This window comes from Penicillium vulpinum, assembly GCF_028829585.1.
Source record: "Penicillium vulpinum strain IBT 29486 chromosome Unknown utg000003l_segment0_segment0, whole genome shotgun sequence".
NCBI classification, from domain to species: domain Eukaryota; kingdom Fungi; phylum Ascomycota; class Eurotiomycetes; order Eurotiales; family Aspergillaceae; genus Penicillium; species Penicillium vulpinum.
In genome coordinates this window covers 7,596,856-7,611,363 of record NW_026643243.1, presented here as the reverse complement: position 1 = coordinate 7,611,363, position 14,508 = coordinate 7,596,856, and the positions used below count along the sequence as shown (strand labels likewise).

The window sequence follows — 14,508 nt, the reverse complement described above, 5'->3', positions numbered from 1 at the left end:
TAGGCTCCAAGTCATGTGATTTGATAGTGGAAATTCCAAATGATCGACTTTGAGATCTCTTTGGAATTGTTCGTAACTTTTCAGCAAGGAAGAACGAATTTGATCTCGGTATATGCAGCGGTGGAATATAGAATACTGCAATGTCCGAGGGTTCTTAACTCCGGTGTGATATGATGACACATTACCACGTGACTCGGATATAGACGGATGATTTTCTCGGATTAAACGGATGAACTGCACCGACAGCAGTTCTGTGAGATTGTATGCATATTATCGATGTCTGAGGCGTCGGATAAAACTCAACCGGGTTGGAGAATTCCTCGGGCATGTGAGGAATGCCGCAAGCGTAAAATCAGATGCAATGGCTTGACCCCGTGAGATCCTTCAGTCTATGTTCGGATAGTGAATACATTGGGCTAATATAACATCAGATGCAAAACTTGCCAATTGCGCAATACACCCTGTATATACAGAGACTACATTCGCCATCGGCGAAAGAAACATGAGTATGAAGAAGCCGGCGAGAGGAATTCAGTTCGTCGGGGCTCTCCAGGTAGAGTCCCGCCTTCTGGGCAGCGCAGAGCCTCCGTCATGAATGACTTCCCAAATAGTGTTTCTGCAACACATATGACGTCGCCGTCATGTCAGATGCAGCTATACTATGGCCCCACCTCTCATTTCTCTCTTATGCAACATATCTATAGAGATCTCATCTCCAATCCTACCTCTCAGCCGGAACCCTCTGGCGGGGTTGAGGAAGCTGGGGCTGGTTTGGACTTGTTTAGCTTTCGTCGCATTTTTTTCGGAACCCCAGACTTTCATGAGAGTAACAAGTCACCTGGGGCAGGTGATTTGTCGATGGTATTCCTGCCGTACGACCTGGCTAAGCTCTTTTTGTCGCGATATCTCTCCAGCCTTTATCATCTGATGCCATATCGTCCTAAGCTATATTATGAGCGATGTCTGGACCGAATGTACAACTCTTCACCTACAGACCATCTAGATGCTCTGACCCAAGCAATCATTCTCCTTTGCTTGGCAAGCGCGGCACTTGGCACGCATCATTTTGCCTGGGGTGATGTGCTGTTCGAGCGTGTCAAGTCTTCATTGACCGTATTTGATGATGTGGTGAACCTTCAGACAATTCAAATCTCATTGCTTATGATAAGTCAACAACCCCCTGTTTCGCTTCACGTGGACTAACATATCTGAATTTTACGCCAATTACCAGAACGAACAAGGCCGGCCTAACTCGACATTCTTGCATGTGGGTTCTGCTTGTCGCAAAGCCTTATCAGCAGGTCTGCATAAAGACGTTCCCCATGATGTTGACCAAACCCCGGAAAGCATTGAAGAACGAAGGATAACCTTCTGGTCTCTTTACACCTACGAAACGTACATCCACTATTTTCAGGCCGATATTTGATGAAGCTACTAACCTCATAAATAGCTGGTTCTGCTTTCATGCGGGACGTCCCAGCTCCCTCTCCCTAAAAGATGCCGCAATCGAATATCCGCAGGACCCATTTATTCGACTGTTGATCCAACTTTGCAAAACCGTCACCCGGTCTGTTGATGAGATATATGGCCAGCGCCATGAATCTCTTCTCCATATGTGGAGAGTCGCTAGATCCATTGCAGACGAGATCCGTGGTCTTGAAGCACATATGCAACAAGCTTTGGGCTTTGGTCTTGATGCTAGCACCCAAATAGGATCCCTTGGTGTTCGGCAAATAATCTTCCTTACTTGTAAGTCAATAATTTGAATCTTGTTTAGCCCCACTCTGACCACAGTTAGTATACAACCATACCCTTCTTCTCACATTTCGCCCGTTTTTGATATTTCGTGGCCATTGGCAGCGACGCGAGAGGAATATGTCAATCAACCACTCTAGCGCCAGTGTCAAAAATCGACCCAGAGAAACGCCTTCCTGGCTCAACGAAGCCTGCAATCATGCCACCTCTGCTGCTCAAAAAACTCTCCATTCTCTATGCGAAGGTTCAAGAGTCAATGATCTTGTTTTGGTAAATAGATCACATGCTATTATAAAAGTATCCGCTAACTATATCATAGGAATTGCGATACCACGGGTATTTTTTCGGCAATTCTATATTTACTCTCATCTACGAGTTTCTCCACAACCCCGATGTTGCGCCTGTCTATCTGCCATGGGTTTATGCTTCATTACAAACGTTGTCAAGCATGCGACCCGGGGACCCGATCTCGAGCACTATTTCAGCTGTGCAGACTGTGCTTCGCAAACTAAATCCATCGTACGAATGGTTACCTCCATTAGCAACAACTGAGGATCACATTGGGCCACTAGGAGAGACAGCCATACAGCAAGGCCTCATCCCCGACCACAGACATCCATTAATGCTTAATAACCCTGCAATTCCCCAGAACTCGTCACTGGGAATGCGGCCTGACATACTGACGTCTCCTTGGAACCTTCCCCAGGTGGAGACACTAGAAAATTCGGAAACCGGGGGCTCTATAGCCTCGGGGGATGACTTGCTTGATTTCACTCAGTCTGACATGGGCTGGGATTTCGATTTTTCTACTATGGACCTGGAAGCATTCTTTTCAGTTTACCAGTCAAATGATGCTCCGGCCTTTTGATGAGGGCCTTGTGCCAAACAAATTTATAATCTGGAACACAACTCTTTCATATTGCATTATTTGGTCATCCAAGGGGTCGTTGACTGACTTAATCAGTCAGTGTAAGTGGATCTATATCCGAAAGGTGGATCTAATCGAAGCTCTAGAACCCAGCAAGCTGGAAAAATAGGATCTTAACGAATGAACGATCGGTTTAAACTAAGTGGGCCAGTAATATATCCGAACCTATATCCGAGGAACTCACTCGCCACAGTGGTATCCTCGCTAATGCGATATTGTTTTGCACTTGTTTGGCCTGTTTGGAGGCATATCCCTATCTATAAACTCCGTCACAGATAAATCCGTGATATGATCTATGAAACATGACCCACTCCCGGGAATATGGATTTAAAAACGTAGATTGGATAACAAATCCACAATATAAGATCTCCTCTGCACCTCAAGATCATGATGTTTGTTTTCAATCCCACTTTAACTGGTACCATTGCCAGGAGTCATTCTTTTTATTCCAGAAATATACGCCTTCGTCATGGAAACTCCATCGTCCGGCTCAACAACTTCCGTTGATGTGGAAAATGGCGACGGCCAGATTCGCAAACGACTGACAGTCACCTTCCGCAATCTGAATATTCGGGTTACAGCACCAGATGCTGCATTGGGAAACACTTTATGGTCAGAGGTGGACCCGCGACAGTTTGGAGCACTATTGAAGCGTGGCGACCGCCCAAAAAGAGTCCGTACATTCAACACCAACATGCAGTTATAATGTACTGACTGAACTTCTAGACGATCCTCAAAGATGTTGCAGGTCAGGTCAAGCCCGGAGAAATGGTACGTTCTCATGAATCGAGAACAGGAATGTTGTAACTAACCAACATAGCTTCTTGTGCTGGGACGTCCAGGCTCCGGATGCACCTCACTCCTTCGAGTCCTGTCCAATGATCGTGATAGTTTCGATGAAGTCACTGGTGAAACCAAATATGGAAGCATGGACCACATAGCTGCCAAAAAGTTCCGCCAGCAAATCATGTTTAACAATGAAGGCATGCAACCCTATCTTGGCATCTACTGGGCTACAATGCTAACTATACTAATACCAGACGACATTCACTTCCCAACCCTTACCGTCAACCGTACAATGAAATTTGCCCTTCGAAACAAGATCCCCAACGAGCGGCCAGAGCATCTGAGAAACCGTAAGGACTTTGTGAAGAACCATCGTGATGAGATCCTGGGGTCCCTTGGAATAGGACACACGACAAAGACATTGGTAGGAAACGAGTACATCCGAGGCGTGTCAGGAGGCGAACGTAAGCGCGTTTCTCTTGCTGAGGTCCTGGCTGGGCAAAGTCCAGTCCAAATGTGGGACAATCCGACTCGGGGATTGGACTCGAAATCAGCGGTGGAATTTGCTCGAATGCTCAGACGCGAGGCGGATCGACACGACAAGACAATCATTACAACTACATACCAAGCCGGCAATGGTATTTATGATCAGTTCGACAAGGTTCTTGTTTTAGCTGAAGGTCTTGTCATTTACTACGGCCCTCGTGGTATTGCAAGGAAGTACTTTGAAGACCTTGGATTCATCTGCCCCAAGGGTGCCAATATCGCAGACTTCCTTACTTCAGTCACTGTCCTTACCGAACGCATAATCCGGCCCGGCTGGGAAGAGAATGTTCCCAATACACCCGAGGACTTCGAAGTCTTTTATCAGAACAGTCCCGTCTGCAAAGATCAAATGAGCGCTATCGTAGACCCCGAGAAGCTGAGCTATGAAGCGGAAGACCTTCAGCTGGCAGTATCCAGTGAGAAGCGCAAACAACATATTCCTCGAAACACCAGTGTTTATACAGCAAATCTCTGGGACCAGATTGGCGCTTGTGCTCTCCGCCAGTTTCAAGTTATCTGGGGCGACAAGCTCTCGCTCTGTGTGAAGATTGTGTCAGCTATAATCCAGGCCCTAGTTTGCGGAAGTTTGTTCTATGACATGCCAGAGGTGATCAAGAAACTCTCCCACCTCGACGATTTGAGAAGACCAAGCTGACAGTTGCAACTACAAGGATTCGAGCTCTATATTTTTACGTCCTGGTGTTTGCTTTTTCCCGGTGCTATACTTCCTCCTCGAAAGTCTGTCTGAGACAACTGCTTCTTTTATGGGCCGGCCAATTCTTTCTCGTCAGAAGCGATTCGGATTTTACCGCCCTACAGCCTTCGCCATTGCCAACGCTATCACTGATATCCCAGTTGTCATGTTCCAGGTGACTTGCTTCTCCCTCATAATTTACTTTATGTCTGCTCTTCAGATGGATGCAGGCAAGTTTTTCACCTTTTGGATCATAGTTATTGCGCAGACGCTGTGTTTTGTACAACTATTCCGAGCTATTGGAGCTATGTGCAAACAGTTTGGAAATGCATCCAAAATATCAGGCTTACTGTCCACCGTCTTCTTTGTCTATGGAGGTGAGTGTTTGGATATAGCCATTGATACGAAACATTTGAAACTAACGCGTTGCAGGATATATTATTCCTTTCTACAAGATGCATGTGTGGTTCCGTTGGATCTTCTACCTCAATCCGGGAGCATACGCCTTTGAAGCACTCATGGCCAACGAGTTTGTTGGACGTAAATTCAAGTGCATAGAACCCGACTATCTTCCATACGGCGCTGGATACTCCAACTCAGTGTCTATTAACCGTGGATGTTCAGTCCTTGGAAGCGACGACGAAGGTATGATTGACGGTGCGAAATATATCTATGAGCAATTCAATTACTCGGTCCATCACATCTGGAGAAGCTTTGGCATTATCATAGGATTTTGGGTTTTCTTCATCTGCTTAACTTCCTTTGGGCTTGAATTCCTGAACAGCCAAAGTGGATCATCCGTTCTGCTTTACAAGCGTGGCAGCGAGAAGAATCGTGGAAAGAAAGACGGTGAAAAGTCACTATCTCCAAAGGAGGTAGATGCTAGCGCAGTGTTGGGCTCAGTCAAGCAATCTACCTTCACATGGAAAGACCTTGACTATCACGTACCTTTCCACGGCGAGAAGAAACAGCTCTTGAACAAGGTATTTGGATTTGTCAGACCTGGAAACCTGGTTGCCCTCATGGGAGCTTCTGGGGCTGGAAAAACAACATTGCTGGATGTGCTGGCTCAGCGCAAGGATAGCGGAGAGATCTATGGATCAGTTTTGATTGATGGCCGCCCAGTTGGAATCAGCTTTCAACGCACTACGGGCTACTGCGAGCAGATGGATGTGCATCTTGAGACAGCAACCGTCAAGGAGGCATTGGAATTTTCGGCCGTTCTTCGCCAGCCATCGACAATTCCCTACAAAGAAAAGATCGCGTACGTCGAACATATCATCGACCTTTTGGAGCTGCGTGATATAAGCGAAGCACTCATCGGAGGTATGTTTGCTTGATGTTACTTACCATGCCACTGACATTGATACTAATAGCCTACAGTGCCTGGAGCTGGACTCAGCATTGAACAGCGCAAACGTGTGACCCTGGGAGTTGAGCTTGTTGCTAAACCCACATTGCTGTTTTTGGATGAACCTACCTCTGGTCTTGATGGGCAAAGTGCGTTCAACATTGTGCGTTTCCTTCGCAAACTGGTCGACGGCGGCCAAGCTGTGCTGGTAAGTTCTCAATAAGTTACAATATATTTGTGTCGTACTGATGTGTCAGTGTACAATTCATCAACCATCTGCGGTTCTATTCGACGCATTTGACGGCCTTCTCTTGCTAGCCAAGGGCGGGAAAATGACGTATTTCGGAGAAAGTGAGTTCCTACTCTCAGGCAACTAGTGAAAATTAAGCAACTAATAATTTGTGTGTGATTACAGCTGGCAAGGACTCAACCACGATCCTGGACTACTTCGCTCGGAATGGAGCGCCATGTCCTTTGGATGCTAACCCAGCGGAGCACATTATTGATGTTGTTCAAGGAGGTGGTACTACGGACAAAAAGGATTGGGTCGAAATCTGGAGCCAGTCGGAAGAGCGCAAGCAAGCCCTCTCCCAACTCGATGCACTCAATGAATCCAGCAGGCATGGTGCCGACTATGTTGAAGATACTGCTGACTACGCCACCTCGCACTGGTTCCAGTTCAAGACGGTGTCGAAGCGCCTCAGCGTTCATATCTGGCGCTCACCGGTACGTTCGCTACAATTATATACAAACCCAATTTGCAAAAGCTGACGTTCACCTAGGATTACATGTGGAACAAGATTATTCTCCATATTTTTGCGGCGCTTTTTAGTGGATTCACCTTCTGGAAGATCGGAGACGGTACTTTCGCGCTTCAGTTGAGACTCTTCGCGATTTTCAACTTCATTTTCGTCGCCCCAGGCTGTATCAATCAGATGCAGCCGTTCTTCTTGCATAGTCGTGATATTTTCGAAACCCGAGAGAAAAAGGTGAGGATCCCAGTGGAATCATACTGACATGCAAGTATCGCTAAGACCGGTTTCCAAATAGTCCAAAACCTATCACTGGAGCGCCTTCATTGGAGCGCAGACTCTGACGGAGATTCCATACCTTATCGTTTGCGCCACTCTCTACTTTGCATGCTGGTACTTCACAGCAGGTCTTCCAGTGGAAGCCAGTGTTTCCGGGCATGTCTATCTTCAGATGATTTGTAAGTTACCTTAATTCTTAAAGCTTGATTGGAGTATCTAACATCAACCCAGTCTATGAGCTCCTATACACCTCCATTGGCCAGGCAATTGCGGCATACGCACCGAACGAGTATTTTGCGGCTGTGATGAACCCCGTCTTGATCGGTGCCGGCCTGATCAGTTTCTGCGGCGTGGTGGTTCCCTACGCCCTCATGCAGCCATTTTGGCGATACTGGATTTACTACCTGGACCCTTTCCACTACTTGGTCGGTGGCCTGTTTGGTGAAGTGATCTGGGATGTCAAGGTCAAGTGCGAACCATCCGAGTTTGTGAAGTTTACCGCACCGTCTGGTCAGACCTGTGGCGAATACATGGCCGATTTCCTCGCCACACAAAGTGGTTACCTAGCCGATGGGAACTCAACAGGGACATGTTCATTCTGCCCGTATTCTGAAGGTTCTGATTACGCGAAAACATTCAATCTTCAAGAGAAATATTATTCGTGGAGAGATGTGAGTATACCCTGGTTGAATTGGCTTCGGTTCGATGCTAATTGTTTGTCTTTAGACTGGTATCACTGCCCTGTTCTGTCTCTCGTCATATGCCTTGGTGTTCTTGATGATGAAGCTCAGGAGCAAGAAGACGAAGAGTGCCCGCTCTGAGTGAGTGATCGCCATCGATCCGACCCTGAGGCCTTGGTAAGGCCAACGTCTCCATCGTGCATATATATATTGCCTTCAAATTTTGCGTGGTGAAGTTACAAAGGTAGAACCCATTTCGTTCTTTGCTTTTTTAGATTAAATATTTTCCTTGGCATTTGCTACCCTCGTGTGAGCAGCCATAGGGCACTGTGGTTTTCCAAGGCCCCATTAGATAGTTCTCGCTTTCATTCTTATTTCCCCTCTTTAATCATACATAGTTACCTCATTTATCGTTCTTCTATAACCTCCTATCCAATTTATAAATCATATTACGGTTTTTTACATGTATTTCCATCTGCACGGTACTCGAGTCATCTTAAATTGTCACGTTCATTGGAAATTCCCAGGAAGTAATATGATCATCAATAAAAGTCCAGATAATCCACAATCCACTGATCCAAAGCTCTTGCTACCTCAAAAACCACAAGATATGGCGTATCATACCCCACGATCAATTCATCAACTAAGACTAAAGCGCTAGTGTTCCGGTGGACACGGATATTCGGGTATTCGGAGATTCCTCTTCAGTCGTCCTCAGTCGATTCTAACTTCCCCACATTTAGCGAACTGAAATCTCCTCATCCTGCATTTGCCTGGAAAAAGCTTCTCTTTCTCTTATCTAACTTGACAGAATCAAAAATGGCGCCTCCTTTCCGTGCTGAACAGATCGGTTCTCTGATGCGGCCGGCTGAACTCTTAGCCGCTCGTGCTGCCGCTGGTGTGACCACCTCATATTCGCAATTGACTGCAGAGACACAGGAGGTCACCGACCGCGCCATCGCGGAGGCTGTGGCTAAGCAGCTTGGACTTGGCATCAGGCCTATAACTTCAGGAGAGTATGAAAGAGACAAGTTTTACTCTGGCTTTTTCGAGAAGCTTGCGGGAATGCAGATCGTCAAAGATATTCCTGTTGATGTTGGGTTTCGAACTGGCTTCCCAATCACGAAGACGTTGCAGAAACTTGGTATCAAGACAAGAGATTCGGTGGTTGCTGTCGATCGAGTTCGCCATGTCGAGAGCACTTACATGTCGGAATGGAAGGCTCTACGGAGCCTGCTTCCCCGTGAGAAATGGCATGAGTGCAAGCTAACCATGCCCCCAATCACCCATCTTCATATGCAGGTATGAAAATTGGCCGTGGAGTAACTTCTTCCAGTGATAAATATTGGATTTGCTAACTTGCTGACACAGATGGGTGTTGGAACAGCATATCGCCCAGAAGCATATTCGTCCGATGAAGAATATTTCCAAGATCTTGCTGCCGCCTACGCTGCCGAATGGCAGCTTCTTTACGACGAAGGACTGCGTTCAATCCAAGTAGACGACCCCTGCCTCTTGTTCTTTGTGTCTGACGAGTTCAGAGCTGGCTGTGTCGCAGATGGAGTGGATCCAGACGCAATGCTTGCACAATACATCTGTGCTCATAATCTATGCATATCCCAAAAGCCGAAAGACCTCCATGTCGGAATACACCTTTGCCGGGGAAATATGGCTGGATCTACGCACATCATGAGTGGATCATACGAACGCATTGCGAAGAGTATATTCGCTGAGCTCAACTACGACACATACTATCTTGAGTATGATACTGAGCGAGCCGGGGATTTTGAACCACTTCGTCATCTACCGATTAGCAAGAATGTTGTCTTGGGTGTTGTGTCCACGAAGTCGCCCGAGTTAGAGGATCTCGATGAGCTGGTTTCGCGTGTCTATGCTGCGAGTGAAGTCATTGCTCGTGGACAGGGGCGTACTGTGGCCGAGATTCTTGATACGTCTCTTGGCGTCAGTCCACAATGTGGCTTTGCCAGCATGAGCCTTGGCGGAGGAAAGGGTATGACAATGGAGCTCATGTGGGAGAAACTGGTGTTGGTCAGAGATCTTGCAGATCGAATTTGGGGCAAGAATCAGATTGAGTGAAGGAAACTGCTCATCGATATTGTGTCTTTGCCTTTTTAGGTAGCACACAGCCTCTGGAAGAGACACCATCAGTTTATTGTGTAGCTAATTTGCTTTCCGCTTGCTATGTTGTAAACAGGATCACTTGAGTTGAGAAGCACAAAGTAGCGTGATATATATCCACACAACATAGATATACATGGGTACTCTGGATTGTCATCTCTCGCATCCCATCGGACTATTGAAACTTATTTAAATCATGGATGCCTGCCAATCAAACGTAACATAAGAGATGATTCACTGATTTAATTTCTGTTTATGCGTTTTCGTATCCGAGCCGAGCCGTTAACATCGTGGCAGCCAACACACTCAAATACGGAAAGATCGACCTCGGGACATCCATGCCATGCAGAAAGACTAGTAACAACCGAGAAAATATAAAAAGGTTCGAACAAACCCTGATCTTATACCACATCAATACCCCTCGACACCTTGAACATGCGATTTCACGTTCTTGCAATATTCCCCCTGGCTGTTGGTGCGGTCAACATCATCTCCTCCAATGATGATGGCTGGGCGGAAGTGAACATCCGTGCTCTATTCGAGTCCCTGGGATAGGCAGGGCATTCAGTTGTGGTATCTGCGCCCGCCGAGAATCAAAGTGGCACGGGTATGTTATATACATTCCGCTCTGCATTCCGCTCTTCTATTGACACGTCACTACAGGATCAAAACAAAAAACGCCGACTACTTTGACCGACCCGTGCGAATTTAATAGCTGCCCAGCTGGCAGTCCGGCTGTGGGATTTAATGCCTCAGATGTCAGTATCGTACCCGCTCTCACCAGAATGGTAGACTAATCGTATAAAAAGCCCCGACTGGGCTATGTCAATAGCTACCCCGTGACATCGATGAAATACGGCATCGATTCGCGCGCCCCGCAATTCTTCAGTGGACCTCCAGACTTGGCCGTCGCAGGTCCCAATGTCGGCCGTAACATTGGCCTCGCGGTTCACATTTCAGGCACAGTGGGCGCCGCCACTTACGCTGCCCATGCTGGGATCCCTGCAATCGCCTTCTCTGGTGGTACTGGCTCTCAGACTTCATGGGATAGCTCGCGACCTCACTACAGTGATGTTTATGCCGATTTGGCAACTAATTTGACCAATCAGGTGGTTGCTACTGGCAAACCTTACCTACCAAACGATGTCTGGCTGAATGTCAATTTCGGAAAAGTTTCTGACTCCAGATGCACAAATCCGGCCGATTTCTCTTTCGTCCTCTCCCGCATCAATATCGCATTTCCATTTATTACTCCGAATGATGTGACCACGTGCGGCAGTTCGAGATTGCCAACTGAACTCGAAATATCGCTAGCGTCTGGGTGTTATGCAAGTGTCTCTGTTGGGATGGCAGCATCGAAGACCGATGCCAACGCTACAATGCAGGGGGCTGTTTTGAAGAAACTGAGCGATTTGTTGACTTGTCTACCGTGATTGGTGTAAAAACGCCCAGTGCCAAGAACGTGCAGATCAAGCTCCTGACAATCCCCACGTGCTGTATTTAGCGACGCCGTGTTGCACAAGAATATATTAGGTGTCTGCGTGGCGTACGTATAAACAAAACTACCGTATATTAACATCCAGACTAGCTTCAATTAAGGATACATACTAGCTTGCTAGGGCGGAGATATTTCGTCAACCTGTGAGGAGCCCCTTCAAGCGTTTTGGATTGGAGAAACTAAAACAAAATGGCGAATCACCGGGCCTGTCGATCGCACGGGCGAAAACCAATCTATTCTGCAATTCAAGTTTCAAGCAGAATTGATATCTCCCACTATACTTCATCGGGACTAAACCTCTTGAAGAAAGGCACACTAGATAAGACGCATGCCGATCGAAGGGCAAGGGGATGAATACCACAATATAAATATTCAGAGGAAAGCTGTTTGTCCATAGCTCACTATTCTCGCCTTTCAATTCTAACATGATTCCCCAAATAATTGCTGCGCTGACTGCTCTCACTGTGCTGCCTGTGACGGCTAGCCCAGTTGACCTGTTGCGTCGAGGAACAGTTGGATCCGATTCACTTGTCGGATTTCCCCAAACACTTCCTGCAGGTGCCACTGGGGACCTATATCTGGCCTACCAGCCAAATCTATATGTTGTCAATGGTTGTGTGCCTTTCCCGGCCGTAGACGCAAACGGAAACACCAAGTGAGTGAAGATAATTGCCTGTTCATGATTTTCTGAACTCTCATATCTGATACTTATGATACAGTGGCGGTCTCAAGCCAACAGGGGCTCCAAATAGTGGATGCAGTAAAAGCACAGGGCAAATATACGGTGAGTTTCTTCAGAACTATCGATTCAATCTTCTGGAATATATTGACTAACGGGCCTCCGTTTGCAATGCACAGTGAGAGGCGGCTCTTCGGGCGCCCGCTATGCCCTGATGTATTCCTGGTATTTCCCCAAGGATTCGCCTTCGACTGATCTTGGCCATCGCCACGATTGGGAAGGTGTTATTGTCTGGCTTTCCGACCCCACAAGTACCGCTGCCTCAAACGTCTTAGCCGTTTGTCCGTCGGCACATGGTGGCTGGGACTGCAGCACAAATGGCTTTACGCTTGCTGGCACTTCACCTCTGATTAAGTATCAGTCTGTTTGGCCTGTTAACCATGCTTGCGGCCTGACAACTACCGTGGGCGGCACACAGCCGTTGGTTGCCTGGGAGTCAATGTCAAGTAAGTTGCCCACCAAGATATACTACAAAGTCTGGAAGCTAGCGATCTAACCTGAAACGTTCAGCTATTGTGCAAAATGCCTTGGAAACAACGGACTTCGGATCGGCAAATGTTCCTTTCAAAGAGGGCAATTTCGCTTCCAACCTAGCAAAGGCAACATTCTGAGCTCAAGGTTAGGGAAATGACATACCGAGGAATGGCGTACTGTCACCTGGCTGGCACAGAGACAGACAGTACAGCTGAATTATACTAGAAAATTATGAAGGACAGATTTTGGAAGGCCAAAAAGTGGGAAGGAGCGATCCTACATAGCTGTCAGCCTATGACAGTCAGAGTGGTACATTAATATGTACAACTTTATCTTCCACATCTATGTAGGTAGCCAATAGGAATAGACTGCTACAATAAGTCTAGGTGTAGTTCAAATCGTTCGGTATACTACTGAAGTCCTTCCTCTATCCTGATAGTGGTGCGTCGTCGTAGCTCGATAACGTGGCCATCATGTTGTCTGTGAGTTGCATATCTCCAACGATGTACTCTTCGCCTCACTAGCTTCCATAGACTCTGTATAAACTCACCAGCCTTTGTGATCACTCGTGCATCATGTTTTATGATGTGAGATGGCAGTTCGAGACAGAGTGATACGGCCTCGATGACGGTGGTTAGCCAAGGCAACTTTCCCACCACCCTTGTTGTGGCAGTAATGAGAGCGACAAGACTAGCCCAAAGTGCCCGTCCAACTGATAGCATAACAAATTGTAAAGGAGCAGCCAGAAGGAAAGCAAATGCCGTTGCCAATCCTGCCGCTTGGTCCAAGTCACTGATGCTTGCAGAGGAGGTTGGAATCGGCAGTCCAACCTGAAGACTCCAAGTAATTTTAGGAATCTGCTGGTGCCTGCCCATATTCAAAGGATTGAAGAAGTAGTAGCCAAATGACCCAAAGCAGAAAAAGGCCGTTCCCATCCGCGGATCCGAAATTGACACCGTCGGCCTTGGAGTAGCCCAACAAGGCAACTTCCTTGTAGCCCATGAATACCTGTTCAAGACCACTAAAAATAACAATATGACAAAAAGAAGACCTATTAACCCAGCGGCATAGCTCAGGGTCAGGAAATTTGGCCAGCTCCACTCATTGCAAGCATAGTCCCCGCGAAACTGAATCACGAGCCAACTATGCGAATAGACAACCATCCAGAGAAACGAGCGTAGAGAGAACCTGAGATTTTGAGAGGGCCCAAGCATTCTAGGATGGGATGAGAGTAAAGCAAGAGCTGATACACCAAAGGCAACCTGCGCAACACACGCGGTGGCATCGTCTCAGGTTTTGGCGTCGAATCTTCCGTGTTGTGCGAGACATACCCAACAGCAAATCAGAGGATACAAAACTGCAATCCAAGTATCAATATCCATCTCGCGCGGTATTTCAGCCTCGGAAGCCTCATATTGATAGGCCCAAAAATGAATACGATTGCGAAACTCGACAAGGTAGCGAGCAAATTCTGCCTCCTTCATCTCGAACTAGGAACAAGTGCTTGTCAAACTATCTGTCACTCGACGGAATTCCCGCCTTAGATGATCAGGCTCGATTTTAAATATGTTATACCGAATGAGCCTCGGGTATTTTGTTTTTGCCTTGAAAAACAAGGGGAAGGAATCGAGAACCAGATCTGCGCAATCTGCTTGCAACAAGAAATTGTCTGAGTATTCTTTTCTTTCGCGAAAGAACGATGGTTCGCTCCTGTGAACCTGTGAAAGCCACATTCGCAATGTTGTAAGGTGGACTGACGACATTTGTCCGTCAGTGAGGGTGCCTTGCATCACCTCTTTCAGGAATCGGCCTATGCATTCCAATTTATCATTTTCTAGCTCGCCATCTCCGCTCGGACAGTTTTAGGAGGGCATTGCTCTTTTAAGA

General features: G+C 47.0%; 6 protein-coding genes across 6 annotated transcripts; 5 read left to right on the top strand and 1 right to left on the bottom strand.

Moving 5' to 3' along the window:
* Window positions 1–276: 276 nt before the first annotated feature.
* Window positions 277–2,623, top strand: N7479_007918 (Zn(II)2Cys6 transcription factor; the record flags this gene model as incomplete). The annotated part of the gene is made up of 6 exons (XM_057255612.1): window positions 277–374; window positions 432–1,128; window positions 1,232–1,395; window positions 1,451–1,749; window positions 1,799–2,025; window positions 2,075–2,623. 6 exons carry the CDS (start codon window positions 277–279, stop codon window positions 2,621–2,623), a joined length of 2,034 nt encoding a protein of 677 aa, XP_057109474.1.
* Window positions 2,624–3,137: 514 nt separating this feature from the next.
* Window positions 3,138–7,916, top strand: N7479_007917 (putative ABC multidrug transporter; the record flags this gene model as incomplete). The annotated part of the gene is made up of 12 exons (XM_057255611.1): window positions 3,138–3,356; window positions 3,410–3,454; window positions 3,504–4,622; window positions 4,687–5,086; window positions 5,142–6,035; window positions 6,093–6,268; window positions 6,318–6,411; window positions 6,476–6,786; window positions 6,843–7,049; window positions 7,111–7,270; window positions 7,323–7,762; window positions 7,818–7,916. Coding segments are annotated over 12 exons (4,164 nt in total), but the record flags the coding sequence as incomplete, so codon positions are not given.
* Window positions 7,917–8,590: 674 nt separating this feature from the next.
* Window positions 8,591–9,868, top strand: N7479_007916 (cobalamin-independent methionine synthase II family protein; the record flags this gene model as incomplete). Its single annotated transcript, XM_057255610.1, has 2 exons — window positions 8,591–9,073; window positions 9,143–9,868. The coding sequence occupies 2 exons, from the start codon at window positions 8,591–8,593 to the stop codon at window positions 9,866–9,868; spliced, it is 1,209 nt and encodes a 402-aa protein (XP_057109472.1).
* A 477-nt stretch (window positions 9,869–10,345) lies between these two features.
* On the top strand, window positions 10,346–11,343 carry N7479_007915 (5'/3'-nucleotidase SurE; the record flags this gene model as incomplete). Its single annotated transcript, XM_057255609.1, has 4 exons — window positions 10,346–10,429; window positions 10,466–10,517; window positions 10,574–10,668; window positions 10,720–11,343. 4 exons carry the CDS (start codon window positions 10,346–10,348, stop codon window positions 11,341–11,343), a joined length of 855 nt encoding a protein of 284 aa, XP_057109471.1.
* Window positions 11,344–11,833: 490 nt separating this feature from the next.
* On the top strand, window positions 11,834–12,758 carry N7479_007914 (NPP1 family protein; the record flags this gene model as incomplete). The annotated part of the gene is made up of 4 exons (XM_057255608.1): window positions 11,834–12,063; window positions 12,128–12,192; window positions 12,267–12,593; window positions 12,658–12,758. 4 exons carry the CDS (start codon window positions 11,834–11,836, stop codon window positions 12,756–12,758), a joined length of 723 nt encoding a protein of 240 aa, XP_057109470.1.
* A 334-nt stretch (window positions 12,759–13,092) lies between these two features.
* N7479_007913 (uncharacterized protein) lies at window positions 13,093–13,496 on the bottom strand (the record flags this gene model as incomplete). The annotated part of the gene is given in 2 exon segments (XM_057255607.1): window positions 13,093–13,157; window positions 13,172–13,496. The coding sequence occupies 2 exon segments, from the start codon at window positions 13,494–13,496 to the stop codon at window positions 13,093–13,095; spliced, it is 390 nt and encodes a 129-aa protein (XP_057109469.1).
* Window positions 13,497–14,508: the final 1,012 nt, after the last annotated feature.